The sequence below is a fragment of the Pomacea canaliculata genome, linkage group LG3 (genome assembly GCF_003073045.1).
Source record: "Pomacea canaliculata isolate SZHN2017 linkage group LG3, ASM307304v1, whole genome shotgun sequence".
NCBI lineage: Eukaryota > Metazoa > Mollusca > Gastropoda > Architaenioglossa > Ampullariidae > Pomacea > Pomacea canaliculata.
The window spans coordinates 28,265,676-28,280,401 of record NC_037592.1 but is presented as its reverse complement, the minus strand read 5'-3'; the positions used below and the strand labels follow the sequence as shown (position 1 = coordinate 28,280,401).

The 14,726-nt window shown below is 40.5% G+C and overlaps 1 protein-coding gene across 1 annotated transcript; it reads left to right on the top strand.

Annotated features, from left to right (window-relative positions):
- Positions 1-387: 387 nt before the first annotated feature.
- On the top strand, positions 388-9,748 carry LOC112560557 (alkaline phosphatase, tissue-nonspecific isozyme-like). The gene is made up of 11 exons (XM_025232477.1): positions 388-539; positions 1,128-1,248; positions 4,231-4,451; positions 5,073-5,247; positions 5,680-5,861; positions 6,467-6,577; positions 7,091-7,190; positions 7,477-7,611; positions 7,995-8,186; positions 8,568-8,684; positions 8,948-9,748. The coding sequence occupies exons 2-11, from the start codon at positions 1,176-1,178 to the stop codon at positions 9,295-9,297; spliced, it is 1,656 nt and encodes a 551-aa protein (XP_025088262.1). The 5' UTR covers positions 388-539; positions 1,128-1,175; the 3' UTR covers positions 9,298-9,748.
- Positions 9,749-14,726: the final 4,978 nt, after the last annotated feature.

Here is a 14,726-nt window from a genome sequence, read left to right as displayed (position 1 = left end):
TGGGTGCAAGCGCAATATTGCCAAGACTCACTACCATCACCACCACCACCCCCGCAACCACCACAACCACTAAACTCAGACTCCCGTACGACCGACCCAGTACATGTACTTTCATGTTACCCATCCCTTCTTGACTAAAGATAGCAGCAGCTTTGTCAGTGGCACCATATGGATGCGGGAAAGATTGGATGGGACTGACGACGGATGGTCCAGGAAGGGGCGATTATCACCCTATGGTGGCAGACTCAAACCTGACCCCCTGCCTCCTCAACCACTTCCTACCCACCCTCCACCCTTCCCGGCGCGCCTGCGGTTCACAGGGTTCAACGCGGGATGTTCTGGTTAACATCAGTCAGCGAATGAAGAGAGGGGCGATGTGAAAGGGCGGGGAGGGATGGGTGGGAAGCGGGTAGTGGTTCTCTCGCCATTTCCACTGTGCGAGCGAGACCGGATGCTGCGAGGTCTGTTCCCTCCATACTCACTGTCCGCTGTGAAGCTCACTGCATCTCTGCTGACCGGATGAACTCCGACCTGTACAAGTAAGTTCATTAAGTCTTCTACGTGTACTTAAGGGTTGCACGTGCCAGAGAGATGCATCGGCGCTTTGTTACATTCTGCTACTCACATACTTCTTGTAGTGTAAAGACTGGCCAGCGCGTTCTTTCAGCTTTGTATGTATAGGGATGATGATTTCTATAGAATATGAGATCGTTGAGAGACAATTGTCAGCACGTGTGTACGTGGCTCAGACATGTATCTTCGTTCAAAAGTAGAGAACCGCACTCGAAGCTGCAGGCTAATACGGGGAGACTGGGGAATTTTACGAGTGTCGATGTCATAGGTCAGGGTGAGTCTCCACAACGTGTTTGTTCATGTCCTGAAACGTTTGCGCACGTGTATCAATGAGATGTGTGTCTGCGTAAGTTTGTGCTTGTGTGTTTGTGTGTGCACGCCAAAAAAAGGATTAAAGTCCGAAGATTAGAAACAAAATAAAGCTTGTGCTTTGTCTGAAAAGTAGGAGAGGGTAATGACATATGAATTAACGGGATGATGTGCGCAGTTTACTAATAAACACACTAAAGCCGCCTGCAATGTTGGTTGCTAAAAGTTTCACCCGCACTGTCCAGCTGCTTCGTTTCTCGTGTCCACGGCGTTCTTGAGGTCAGTCCCCGACGATGAGAACAGGTGTTACACTACCTGCTCTGGTACTTCTTGTGACAGGCATGATGCGTCACATCAATGGCCAGTGTGAGTATTCTCTCTCTCAAAGTCCTTCCCCTTTCTCTGTTATTCTCTGATTCACAATGTCACACATGCGAAGTTGTATAATCAGGTTGTTTGTGTTCCATGTTGCTGTAAGTCCCGGTAAGTGTTGACACCTGCTTGATATACTGTCATGACAGCTGCAGATTTGCTAGGCCCATAGAGTTAGATTGTTACAGTCCCAGTTAGCTGAAACCCATAATTATATTGAGGGAAAAGTAGAAAACAGACATTCCAGCCTACTCCGGTGTTAAATAGTCGCATGTGTTATTCTGTGAGGAGTGGTGTCTGCTCTGTGCGCTGCTTTTCTTGTCATGTAAATATGTTACAAAAAAGCTTGTTAGCTACATAAACTTTTCGCAACAACATGAAAACATTTCATGTTTTTACCGGTATCACCACACCACACTTGCACTGATTACATAGCTGTATATTATTGTATGTGACACAGAACTCTCAAGCACCCAAATCTTCCCAAGCGATCGGCTGTCAGTGCATTGTTCTTTGTGAGCTGCTGTGAAGGAGGCCAGTGTGGTATAATCGGTCAGGGTGACCCCCTGAATGTGTCCGAAATTTTCTGTCGCGAAGAGTGACTAGAACTAACACAGGTTTATTTTCTGGGCCTTGATTAATAATATTTATTTCGATCTAGTGGTGTCGTTTTGAGATTCTTCTCACAGAACCAAAACAGTCTACCTTCGCCTGTGGAAGTGGTGTAAACTGCAGCTCAAATGTCACAATGGCTGCTTTGGGGCAGTTTATTGTGAAATTAGTCAACGAAGTAAATAAGGGAAGTAACATAGTTTGCTAATACAGGAATTTTAGTAAACCGTGCTTACCTCCCTTACAAAAGAGCCCCCTTATCTGTACTTTGAGGTGCTTGAAGTTACGCGCATTCTTCATTGACCCAAGCACACACACACGCACACAAACAGCACAAAGTGCAATAAAAACAATTGCTGATGTCGTGATGGGCTCTAAAGTATAATCGGCAGCCCCGACTTCCAGAGACAAGCGCAATTTATAAGCCAAGAGTCGAACCCTAGCTCTCTAGAAAGCATTGCCTAAAGCAGCGGTTCTCAACCTGTGGGTCGCGACCCCCTGGGGGGTCGCGACGTGCCTACAAGGGGGTCGCGAAGGTGGTCATTTTTTTAAAAAGTTTCTTATACTGGTATTAGTGAAATTAGTTTACATTGTGTAACCGAGTGGTGCGGGGGCTCAAACTCCAAATCTCTTCTCCCTATTTAAGTACACTGTCTCCATGCAGTGACTTCTCACTTCCAAAACTCAAAACACAACATCCCTCTCAACAATTAAGCCTCCAATCTCCCTCCTCTCGCCTTTTGCCCTCTCTCTCCCCCAATCTCTCATCGCTGACTCCCCTCTCCCTCTCCAGTCACACCTCTCTTTTTTTTTTAAACATCTAAAAGGCACGCATTCAGGAAACGTCCATCATTCACACCCTTTCATTGACAGAAGGCCATGACCAGACAAGGGAAGGACACCACCATATTACAAACAACTGACAAGATGAATGCTTTCGTCCGAAAAATTTCGTTGTGGACGCAAAAGATACGCCAAGAAAATATTTTTGATATGTTTCCGTGCTTGTGTAAGTGCAAGGCTGACGTTAACTTGAATCTTGATCAGGTGAAGAATGTAATTATTGCCCATCTAAACGGACTGCAAGAAAGGTTTCAGCATTATTTCGCTGAAATTGATGTGACTAAATACGATTGGATTCGTAATCCATTTCTGGCTGATCCTAGCACAAGCGGGTTGTCCACAGAAAAAGAGAAGCTCATCGACCTTTCGAGTGACGAATCCCTGAAAATGGTCTTCCAAACAACACCAGTGCCAAAATTATGGATTAGCTTCAACGGTGAATATCCTCTCCTTTCTGAGAAAGCAATGAAAGTTCTTCTGCCATTTTCAACTTCATATATGTGTGAGCAAGGATTTTCAGCATTGGCAGCACTGAAGTCGAAATACAGAAATCGTGTGGACGCAGAGGCTGAGCTGCGAATAGCAGTGGGTACGAACATCGCACACAGGTTCGCTTCTCTGTGCAACAGCAAGCAGGCTCAACCTTCTCATTAATCAAAGTGAGTGTCCAATAAAATAATATTTATTAGCACCGCAGAATTTGCTTTAGTAAAATTTCATTAACAGTTATTCTTCTTGCAGATACCAACTTTGTTTTTCCGTTGTTGATTTCCTCGACGCGGCGTTCGAGGTTAGCTAAGGCTCCCCCCCCCCCCGCTCTTCCACCGACCTAGCTGGCTAAGGGGGTCGCGGACGTACCGGTGTTCGTCAGGGGGGTCGCCACATGTAAAAGGTTGAGAACCGCTGGCCTAAAGGTTCATAAATTTTCCTTCGTGTACTTGAACAAAATTCGAGTGTCGGTTGTTTCTAACGGCAAGATGTTCGCTTTTCCGTGTTAAAGCTTGCAGACGCCTTGCTGTTTTAATCCAAACAGAAAACTGATCCTGAAGAATAAACATTACTCCTAACAACGTTTCCCACCAGGCTAGTCATATTTCACACTCTTCCCTCCTCGACTTTATCATGATACTCTCAGTTCTTGTTATTTTGTTCCTCTTTGCGCTTTTTCATTTGTTTTTATTCGTCATTAGTACCGTTATTTATTCTTAGTTCATGTGTTATTCGTTTGTTTTCCTGTCCCTTGTATGCTGGTCATGTCTCGTTTTTGCTCTTTGGCGCTAAGAGCCTGCTCTTTAGGAGTGTGAGTATGCACTTTACAAATTTTTCATCATGATGATGATGATGATGATGATGATGATGATGATGATGATGATTATTATTATTGACGCTTCATGAAGAAATGGTCCCTACTGCAGTTCGCTGACTGCTCTTCCTTCTTTTATCTACTTCTGCTATTTCTACTACCTCTATAGAATGCACAATGAGCCAGCCTGTCCTAACAGAAAGCTCTCTTCTCTGCAGTCGCCGAGGAGTGGAACCGTCAGGCATGGCAAAGCCTCCAGGATGCCTTGAACCTGCGGCCCAACACGGGAACGGCCAAGAACGTTATTTTGTTTCTAGGCGACGGCATGGGTGTGTCCACGGTGACGGCCGCCCGCATCTACAAGGGGCAGAGGGAAGGAAGGAGTGGTGAAGAAACACAGCTGAACTTCGAGAAGTTCCCATACGCCGCTTTCTCCAAGGTATCGGTTGTATTTCGACACGAATCAAACTGGTTTTTTTTTAAATTTATTTGGAAGGACATCAGCAACAAGTGAGGGCAGTTTTATTTGTACTCTGAAGCCAACCCGTCTTGATATTAGTTTATAATCTGAGACGATTACAGAGTCAATACCTAACAACATTTAAACATTTACAAAGGGTTCTCGACCTAGCATGGATCATTTTTTTTTTAATTTCACTCATAGACCGATGAGATTAATGTCACTGAAAAGAGTTTTCAAAAAATTGATAATCATTAAAATGTTTAAAATCTGACCAAAAGCTGAAGTTGGTTAGTTGTCACAAAGCTTTATTATTTTTTTTTAAGTTGTTTCTAAACATCACACTTAACACTTATTTAACGAATTTCGCTTCGTTCAGGCCATTGTTGTAATGTACCCACAGTTTAATATCTCCACTCGCACTTTTCCTTTTTTTCTTTATGACAGCCATCCACTTTATTGCCCTCAAGTGTAATCTGTGTTCATCATGAGTGGGAGCCATATGGCTGCTAACTCTTGGCAAAAATACGGAGCTGTGCTTTTTATTTGTCCGTGCCACTTAAACACAAACTGCACTAATTCAGCATCCTGGTCTTGCAGACGTATAACGTCGACAGCCAGACTTCAGACTCCGCGGGCACAGCCACGGCCTTCCTGTGCGGGGTCAAGGCCAACAAAGCCACCCTTGGGGTAGATGCTCGGGTGTTGAGGAAGTCGTGCGACAGACTGAAAGAAGGGAGCGTCTCCTCTATTCTGGATTGGTCCTTGACTGCAGGTAAGTGCAGGTGCTGTCTTCTCTGATTGAGACAGTTTGCAAAGGCATTATTTTTATTCATCCTTAAACAACCCCTATCCTGCGAGTAAAACAGATTGGGTCTGCGAATGTTTAGCAAGTGTTACTCTTGTCGAAGTTAGGTCTGATGTGTATTCAAAATTGAAATTTCTCTGTATATAATATAAACATATAAACTACAATCTCATCTCATTATCTCGTCGCCGTTTTCAACACAGGATAGGTAGAGATGCGAGTGTGGAGACATAAAGTGGGTATATAATTCAGTTCTGGGTGGCTTTCAGGGAACTTCAATCTTCCACTGGGTGTAGTGGGAATGAGAATAAATTACGTAAGCCATATATTTCAGTTGATGACAAAGCTAATGCAGAGATGACTCATGATCTGTAGGTGACTATTTCCTCTCATAAACAGGAAAAGCAACGGGAATAGTGACGACGTCACGCGTGACGCACGCGACCCCTGGAGCTGCCTACGCCCACACGCCCGAGCGCGACTGGGAGGGGGATGCAGACATGCACAATGCCAACGACCTGTGCAAGAGGGTCCTGAAGGATGTCAGTGCTCAGCTTGTGGAGGACAACCCAAAAATTCGGGTATGCGAACATTGCTGATGATCAGGGTTTTTCCTTACTGACAACCCGAGCAAAATTTTCTTCTAGTGGTGGTGGGGGTGGTGTTGTTGTTGTTGTTGTTGTTGTTGTTGTTGTTGTTGTTGTTGTTTTATTCTTTTCCAAATGGTGACATTTAGCTTATTATGACATTCTAATTTGCAAAACCTAAGCAAGTAACCCATCCTTTTGAAAGTCGATATGAGCTGGTCGAATCCGTGTGGTCGTATTTCACCACCCAGACACTAATGTCTACAACCAATCGCATGCTAATTGTGTGTATGTATGTGTGTAACTCTCTAGTTTGCATTTGTTGCTTAACTTCTGTTCATGCACCTTCGTGTATTCCTACATGTTTGCTTAGTTAGGATAAGTGCCTTGAGCCCACCATCGATGGTGAGGAAAGAAGCTCTGTCAATAAATGCCATTATCATGACATTCACAATAATTACAATTATTATTACTATTATTATTAAAAGTAGAAACTGATTTGTGAATAGTGCAGTCATGCCTTCAACTTCTTCAAGGGGTTTGTTCGTCTTTGTGTGGCGGGAGAAAGGAACAGTCGCAATGTCCTTTGAACTTTTCAGGTTATTATGGGAGGAGGACGCCGCACTTTCTTTCCGAACACAACAGTTGATCCAGAAACAAAGGAAGTAAACCCTACTAAAGGCCGTAGAGATGGCAAGAACCTTGTCGAGGTAATTTTATTTTTGACCGCCATCTGTAAATCTGTCGTGAAAAAACATTTTTACTCTGATGAACTTTTTAATGCTTTATTACTTTTTGTTTGAGTTTTGGTTATTTCCTCATCTAATATGTAGTTTTATTTTAATTGATATTTAGTTATTATTATCTATTACAGTCATTCATTTTATAGTATTTGTAGTTAATATTATTGTATTGATGTTTTACTCTAATTAGGATAATGCTTAGACCTGAACAGTAATCGCCACTATATGTTACTGAATACCATAATAATGCACACTAATTTAGTATATGGTATTTAACAGAACTTTCTTAAAGAATCACTTGCATTTTTTCAAATTTCATTAATACAATTTTAGCACATATAATGATAATTCGATCAATTAAGATTATGATTTTTCTTTAAAAGAAGCAAGCGCGGACACACAAAACCCGATTGTAAACAAAACCTTATCGAGTGTGTTCACTGATGAAGTGGTTTGTCTTTCAATCTTGCCAAATGTCAGATGTGGAAAAGGTCAAAGCCTGCAGATGCCAAAGCTGCCTACGTCTGGAACAAAGAGCAGTTTGACGCCGTAGACCCACAAACCACGGACTACGTGTTAGGTTTGTCTTCATGTTCTGGGAGTCATCCATCTTTGGCTTCTGTGTGTTGCATCGCGAGGGCAAAATAGATATGTCATTGTGGACATTTCAGTAATGACAGTTTCTAAGACACTAATCGTCTTTGTCATTTAGAATCGTATGTAAGTCAGCAATGTCAAAGACCGTACATCAGTACGTCCACAAGTCATATGGTAATAATGCCACCCACCTGTTCACAGTGGTACATGTATATAAATGTCACATATTTTGTGCAAGAAACATACGGAAATGTTATATGTGCTTACAGGTCTCTTCAATCCCAGTCACATGGAATACGAGTTGAAGCGAAATCCATACAACGAACCTTCTCTGTCGGAGATGGTTGTCAAAGCCATACAGATTCTTCAGAAAAATCCAAAAGGATTCTTCCTCTTGGTGGAAGGTTAATGCCCTTAGTCGTGGTCACAACACTGCGGACTTTTGTGTTCTTGACCCTCTTCTTTCTACCTTGCACTCCTGAGCACTCATCTTCTTCTTTGGCGCCATTGAGGATGTCATCATCATCATCTTCATCACTATCGTTATCGTAATCATCAACATTATTATCGTCATCGTCAATCATTAATTACATTCTTCCTTTTATTTTCGTTTTATCCTTTAGTCTACTTCTTTCAAATTCTCCTCCGTCTTAAACTGCTCTTCCTTCTCAGCCATATTTTTTCATTTTCTTCTGCGACTCCTTTTTTTCTTTACTTCTCTCTCTGTCCTTATTCTTCAGGATTGTACATGATTAAGGCTAAATTCTGGTATCCGGTTGTTCTACAGGCGCACGCATCGACCACGCCCATCATGACAACTACGCCAAACTGGCGCTGGCGGAAACCGTTGCCCTTGACGACGCCGTTGGCGCTGCGCTGAACCTCACGAGGGAGGAGGACACCTTGATTGTAGTGACGGCTGACCACTCACATGTCTTCAATATCGCAGGCTATCCTTCACGAGGCAATGACATTCTAGGTACAGTCACTTCTTCGGAAATATTCAGTAGCTGTTGAAAGTGTGTTTGTGTTTGTGCGTGTGTATGTGTTTTGGGCAGGAAAATGGAATTGACGTTGTACCCCAAAAATATCAATAATTCAGTACTACTTATCTTTCTTTATGTTACGGTATCTACTAGGTAACTTTATCAAATGAATTGCGACAGCAAAGATTATTACCTAATTGAGTAAAAATACTTTAAGTAATTAGATTTTCTGTTGTTACGACGACTTTGTAATAACTAATATTCATTGAATTATTCATTGAATTACTAACTTGATTAGCAACTTCGCATGTCTAAAGCTGTTATGGCTAATGATTTTAAGACATAAAGACAAACATGTTTGACGTAATTTTCAGGCCTCGTGGATGTCATAGAGAAAGGCGAAGAACCATTAGATGGAATGCCCTACGCCACGTTGTCATACGGCAATGGCCCGGGGCCAGGACGGGTCAACCTCACCGGCGTGGATACAGGTCTCTACCTCCTTGCTCGCTACTTTATCTCAATTAGAGGACTCTGATAATATTCTTACGTTACTTTGTCCCCTGCTTGCGTTGTCTATACTGAGAATGTAACCTCACACTGCAGGCTTGTACAGAAGGAATTATTAATACTACTATGACCATCGACATTTTCTCGGGATAGAGTAATGATAAGGTATAAATGTAATTACTTAAAAAGCGCTAGAAATTTAATGCTCAAGAGGTTAAGAAATTTCTGTTACCACTTCTTGCAGCTTCGATAAATCATCAACAGTCTGCGCTGGTGAAAATGGCTTGGGAGACTCACGGTGGCGAGGACGTTGGTATCTACGCCACGGGCCCCATGGCACATCTGTTTCATGGCGTCCACGAACAGCACTACATCACCCACGTCATGGCTTTCGCTTCTCGCGTCGGCCCCTGTGTAGGACCTGATGACGAGGACGACGGAAAGAACATATTGTGTAAACGAGCTCTGGACAGAGATTCTAGTTCCGGCACAGGGCAGGCGGAGTTCATTTCTAGTGCTGGCCCGACTAACCGTATTCATATCTCCATGTTACGCTGCCTGCTGGTTCTCTTGTGCCTTGCTCTGCTGCCATGAACTCACTGCTGAAAAGAAAACTTTGTCAAAAATTTTAAAACGCTGGTAAAAATGTAGATGTCATCAAAATATGTTTGTTTAAAGAGCAAGTCAGACTACCGGTGACAAATCTTTTAATCCTTAAGGCCGTTCCTATATAAACACTATCAGAATTTTGGGAAAGCATTTGCTGTAAATAGGCTTTTCGGGCACACTGTGAAGTTAGGCTTGCATAGAAAACTTGATCGAATACCAAAGTTTATTTATTTATACCGTCTTGCAAAATATGGACGGCTTTCCTGTGCTGGGTCAAGGGCAACAAAGCCACTCTTGGCGTAGAATTATTGCTCATGGAATTTACAGTAAAAATATGTGCCACGTTGCTGTTACCACACAACTTTATTGTTTGGTGAGAGACATTCATGTACGCATTTTACTCCCAGAAACTTACAATAAAAACATTAGGAATGAATTTTGTATGTGTTGGGTAATTAATGTGAAAATGATGTGTGCGTGTGTAAGAGATAGTCCCTTGGAAATAAACACACAAAATCAAACAAGTTCGGACCCTTTCTCACATGCAGAGACGACAATTTGAAATGTCCTTTTCATGATTTGCTATTCTTAGTCTTTATTTCACATTAACAAGTCGCACATGACAAATGACATCAGCACTCTTCTCAAAAGTTCCTCCTCTAACCTTTTTAGGTCGCAGGGTATGAGAGTTATACACCTCACTTTTCTCGGAGCCAGCTTTTGTCCTCTCCCTTGCTGCTTGACCTTTCCCAACCCTCTATGTCTATGGAGTCAGGTACCCGTTGCTACCAGCTGGATCGATTGGGGAAAGTTTGCTGCGCCATTCGGGTATCGATCCAGCGTGGATCTTATTTCAGACTCCAGTGCTCTAACTCAGCTATCTTCCTCTCCTCTCTCCTCTAAGGACTAAAGTTAATATAAAACCTTTGCTGGTTTTCGACGATTTATTTTCTTTTTTTAAATGGTTATTCAGGGTTCATTAATCGAGGAAACGACTGTTTAACTTATAGCGCTCTGGCGTTCTTATAGAATTCAGAAAACTTAAAGAACACAATGGCTACGTTTAAGTGAAACATTTACTTTATCTGGCTTCTCAAATTCCTACTAAAATAAGACCTAAAGGGGTTTGTGTTGTCGCGCCGTTTTAAAAAAAATGTAGGAAAGCTCGTAAATAAAATATGCTCACTTTACATTATAAATATATACATTTTTTAATAAAGCAAAATGAAATAAAATGCCGTAAAATAGTTAAATTCGTTGACACAGTCTGCCTTGCATTTTCGAACTTTCCAATCTCTCTGTTCCACAACATTTAAGATGTTATTCTTTCGCGCTTAGAGTAAACTTTTTACAGGCAGGTACAAATGTGGCGGTGACAAAGTAGCCAAAGGGTTCATGGCAAATTATTAACACGGACTTATCATGTCAAGAAAGTATAACCATTATTATCTTGTAAACGTGCACTCGTTCATTTGTCCACACACGATATATAACTTTCATTAATTTTTCCATAGCTTGCATTGATTGCAGCAAATAGATAGCAAAAAGATAAACCTTATAATGCTTATAATGATTGCGAGGTTATAAAAATGTACCAATATTATTTACTCAACTTGACAGGAATGACAGAGCTGGCAATGATGAACATCCAACAAGAAGTTACACTATAAATGATAAAGAATTGTTTCTCCTTTCTGTTTCTTTAAAAAGTATTTTGACATGCTACAGAATGAGCCAGAAGCCACAAAGGGCACAAGTACTAAGGAATCGACGTTACACAATCTGTATTCTTTCCTACTTGTTCAGGCTTTGTAAGGCCAAGATCTGGGTACCGGTTACCCATCTCCGAGAATACGTAATAACAAATAAATTTTGCTTTATAGAGGTCAGGTAAAGCGCACTGTCTGTTGCCTGCATGGAGAAGTAACAAGCACTTGAAATTGTTTGTTCCTTATCCCAGAGGCTTAATGACAAATTAATTGTCACTTTTGTGTGTTTGTGGGTGGTGGTGGTGGTTTGGTGGTGGGTTTGGATATATGATGATATAGGTCTGTCTTAAGAATGGTCTAGATGTAAGATCGTATTTTTTTAATTTACTGTGATGCACAACCTTATCTTGTCACTAGCACTTGTTTTGTTTATTGTGTATCTGAGCACACCCGAGAATAAATTAACCACTGATATTAATAAGGTTAGTCATTGCCATAGTCTGTATGATAGTGGTACAAATGGTAAACCATCAAACATAAAAAATATCCACTTTACTAATACTCTAAACGCACAAAAAGCAACTAATACAAATCCTTCTTGAGTTCCTTTACTGTAATATCCCAGTACATGTACAAATACAGAGTTTTGTATTTGATCATAGTGTTCTTTCGTTCATAATATAGTCCTCAATACTGTGACCTCAAATACCACAATAGGTCAAGACTTTCGATCCTTTGTTAACAAATAAATCTATGTGATATCTACTTACCGCAAAATACAGACATTTAAATATGTCTCGGGTTATACCTTTCCGATCAGAACATGTCAAAATAGTGTAGAAGAGTTCAATGGCATCGATGTACAGACTGCAAAAGCCTGCATGGGATTTCCAGGTGTTTAGAAACAGTTGACCGGTAGTTGACTAGACAATGTACACTATGAAACACCACATTCATTTTTTCCTAGGAAAAGTACTCAGCACATGAGATGAAGATGGCATGAGAAGGAGACAAAGACATCGATTTACCGTCAGGGGCCGTAGCTATGAAAGTCGATTAAGTCAAAAGTTTTTTTTTCTCTTTCTGGATTAATAACAGTAATTCTATTGCATTTCTCGCCGGTGGAAAGTCTTACTATGATATTCGACAAATAACCTGCGAACTGCATTTATTTACCCGTCCTCTTTGATATTATTTATCTGTTTTCTTCAACTTTCGTCATCGGTGGTTCAATGAAACTCTGTATTTGGTTACTGTTTGGTCAAGGTCAGGAAAAAACGCAAACGAGGTACGTTAATTGTGAAGAACAATTATATTAAATATCCTATGCAACAAGACTTTCCATAGCATTTGCAGACTTAAATTTCTAAACTTCTGTAGAAACTGTGTATTTATTATTAAATTTACTGTTTCTTTAACTAATGATTTACTTTTCTTGTTTCAGCCGAAATGTTTGCTGTAAATGAAGCATACACGGAAGCTTTCTAAATTCGGTTAGAAATCTCGTCGAGCGACTTAAATAAATAAAAAAGGTAAAACACGAATTTATCTGAGGAAACGTATACGCGACGACACTGACTAATTTTAGTATCTCGTAACAGGATCCATAAACCAGAGTACAATCGAAGAAAAACAACACAACGGTCTCTCTGACCACCAGCGGCATCAAAGTGATGATGTAAGTACTCGAGAGAATGACAAGCATCTTGGTCACCGCCACCTGCCGCATGTGGTTGCTGGACCTTGTGGTGCTCGTCTTCTCTCGCCAAGTCATAGCTGTTTTCAATTTGATCACTGTGATTGAGGTTGCTAATGATATTATTATAAAGATGACGATATTAAATACTGTTCCTAATAATATTTTAACAAATATGTTCATGAAGACCTTATTCTCCAAATAGAACTGAGAAGGAACGTTTCTCCATGTCACTTTACCTTTGATTTGTATTGACACGACTTTTGACATTAGAGGCACCATGACATGAACACCTTGAAATAAAATAAAACATACGACAATGAAAATACCTACAGTACGTGTTTTCATTAAAGCTTGAACACGGAGTGGATACAGCACACACAAGCATCGGTCTACTGCAATCACTATATTTATACACCCTGAAGTTTGTCGAAATCCATTCAAAATACCTATCAAGAAACTTGCTATCTTGACATATATCTCTTTGCTCAATGTAGAATCAGTAATGCTTACAAAAGAGTTCACAGAATAGACGATGAAGGTACATGCCAGAAGACATGTGTCCATCAGGGCCAGAGAGAAGAGACACAGGTTCATGCGGTCAGACAACCCTTGGCGCCAGAACACGATGCAGTTAATAATATTAGTGGGTACACCCATCATACACACCAGTGTTACCGGCCCTGCAAACCATATTGTCTCCAACAACTGCAGATAGATCTCTCCAGATGCATTTTGAGAATTAGTTTGTGGGTTTATGATCTTCGTATCGTTCATAGTATATTTGGTTTTTCTACTTCATTAGTTAAAAGAAACTGTAGCAGGCAAAGTCAATCAGTAAGTCAAGGCTTCAGGAAGATAATAATACCTTATTTTATAGATACGGATAAAAAATCACCTTCCCCTCACACTCACAGAATAAATGTAGTTCGGATCCGTTTGCGTAACAGTAGTTTTTCATAATTTTATTATTTTTTAATAGATACACTTGCACTCACAGAATAAGTGAATGTCCTGTAATTCGGATCGGTTTTTTTAAATAATTTTTGTAATTTTTAATACAAATGAACCTTTCTTATAGTATTTTTTATAACACAGTAGGCATTAAAACCAATATTATTAGTGTCATGTATATTCATTTTTCTCTCTTAGTGCTCAGTCATGAGAAATTGAGGTAATATAAACAGTAAGATGAAGTAGAAAGGTGTGTTTTTTAAAAATAGTTTCATTAAATTGAATTTTCGGGCGCTTTTCACTGTGTCCTATTCAAAAATATTTAAACAAAGGCAGTAAATTGATTCCATTTCACTGTAAGGATACATACGGGGTCGATGAATGTAAGTACATCTTTGCACACATCTCGCACATTACTGAAAATATTTAATTGCGCGTACACTTTTTATATTCATGTGCATATATACTGACTTACTTAGCGCGCGTGCGTGTGTGTACTGCACTGCTAATGAGTGTTAGTAAATGTAATCCTTACTTTATTATTTCCATTTTCTTTCCTTGATTTTTTAGCAGGTCGCAATTCATAGTATGAATTTTGTATTTTGTGTTTTGAAATTTAATTATTTTTGATCATTTTGAAATTATAATCTTTATCACCTATAAACTGTAAGTAGCGTGTATACTTGAATGTTATTAGCATTAAGTCGAGCAAATCTTGAATGTCTTCATTGCTCATATCCCTTCACTGGCTTTCGTTAGAAATTAGGGGGATGTGTGTGTGCTTGTGTGCTTGTCTACGTGTTCACCCATGTGCATGTCTCAGTAGAGATTTTCTTCAGCATCACAGTATCTCATAAGACGAACGGGAAATAAATCACACACACACAACGCTCGACGAGCTCCCCACGGATGACGATGAGGATGAAGATGATTAGTAGGTGAATCGAATGGAAGAAGCACAAGTTCAGAGGAATGTCACCGAGAGTTATGAAGAAGATGGCGGACAAAGGCTCATTCGGCTATTTTTAGAGCAACTGCTTTACTCTTGTATATGA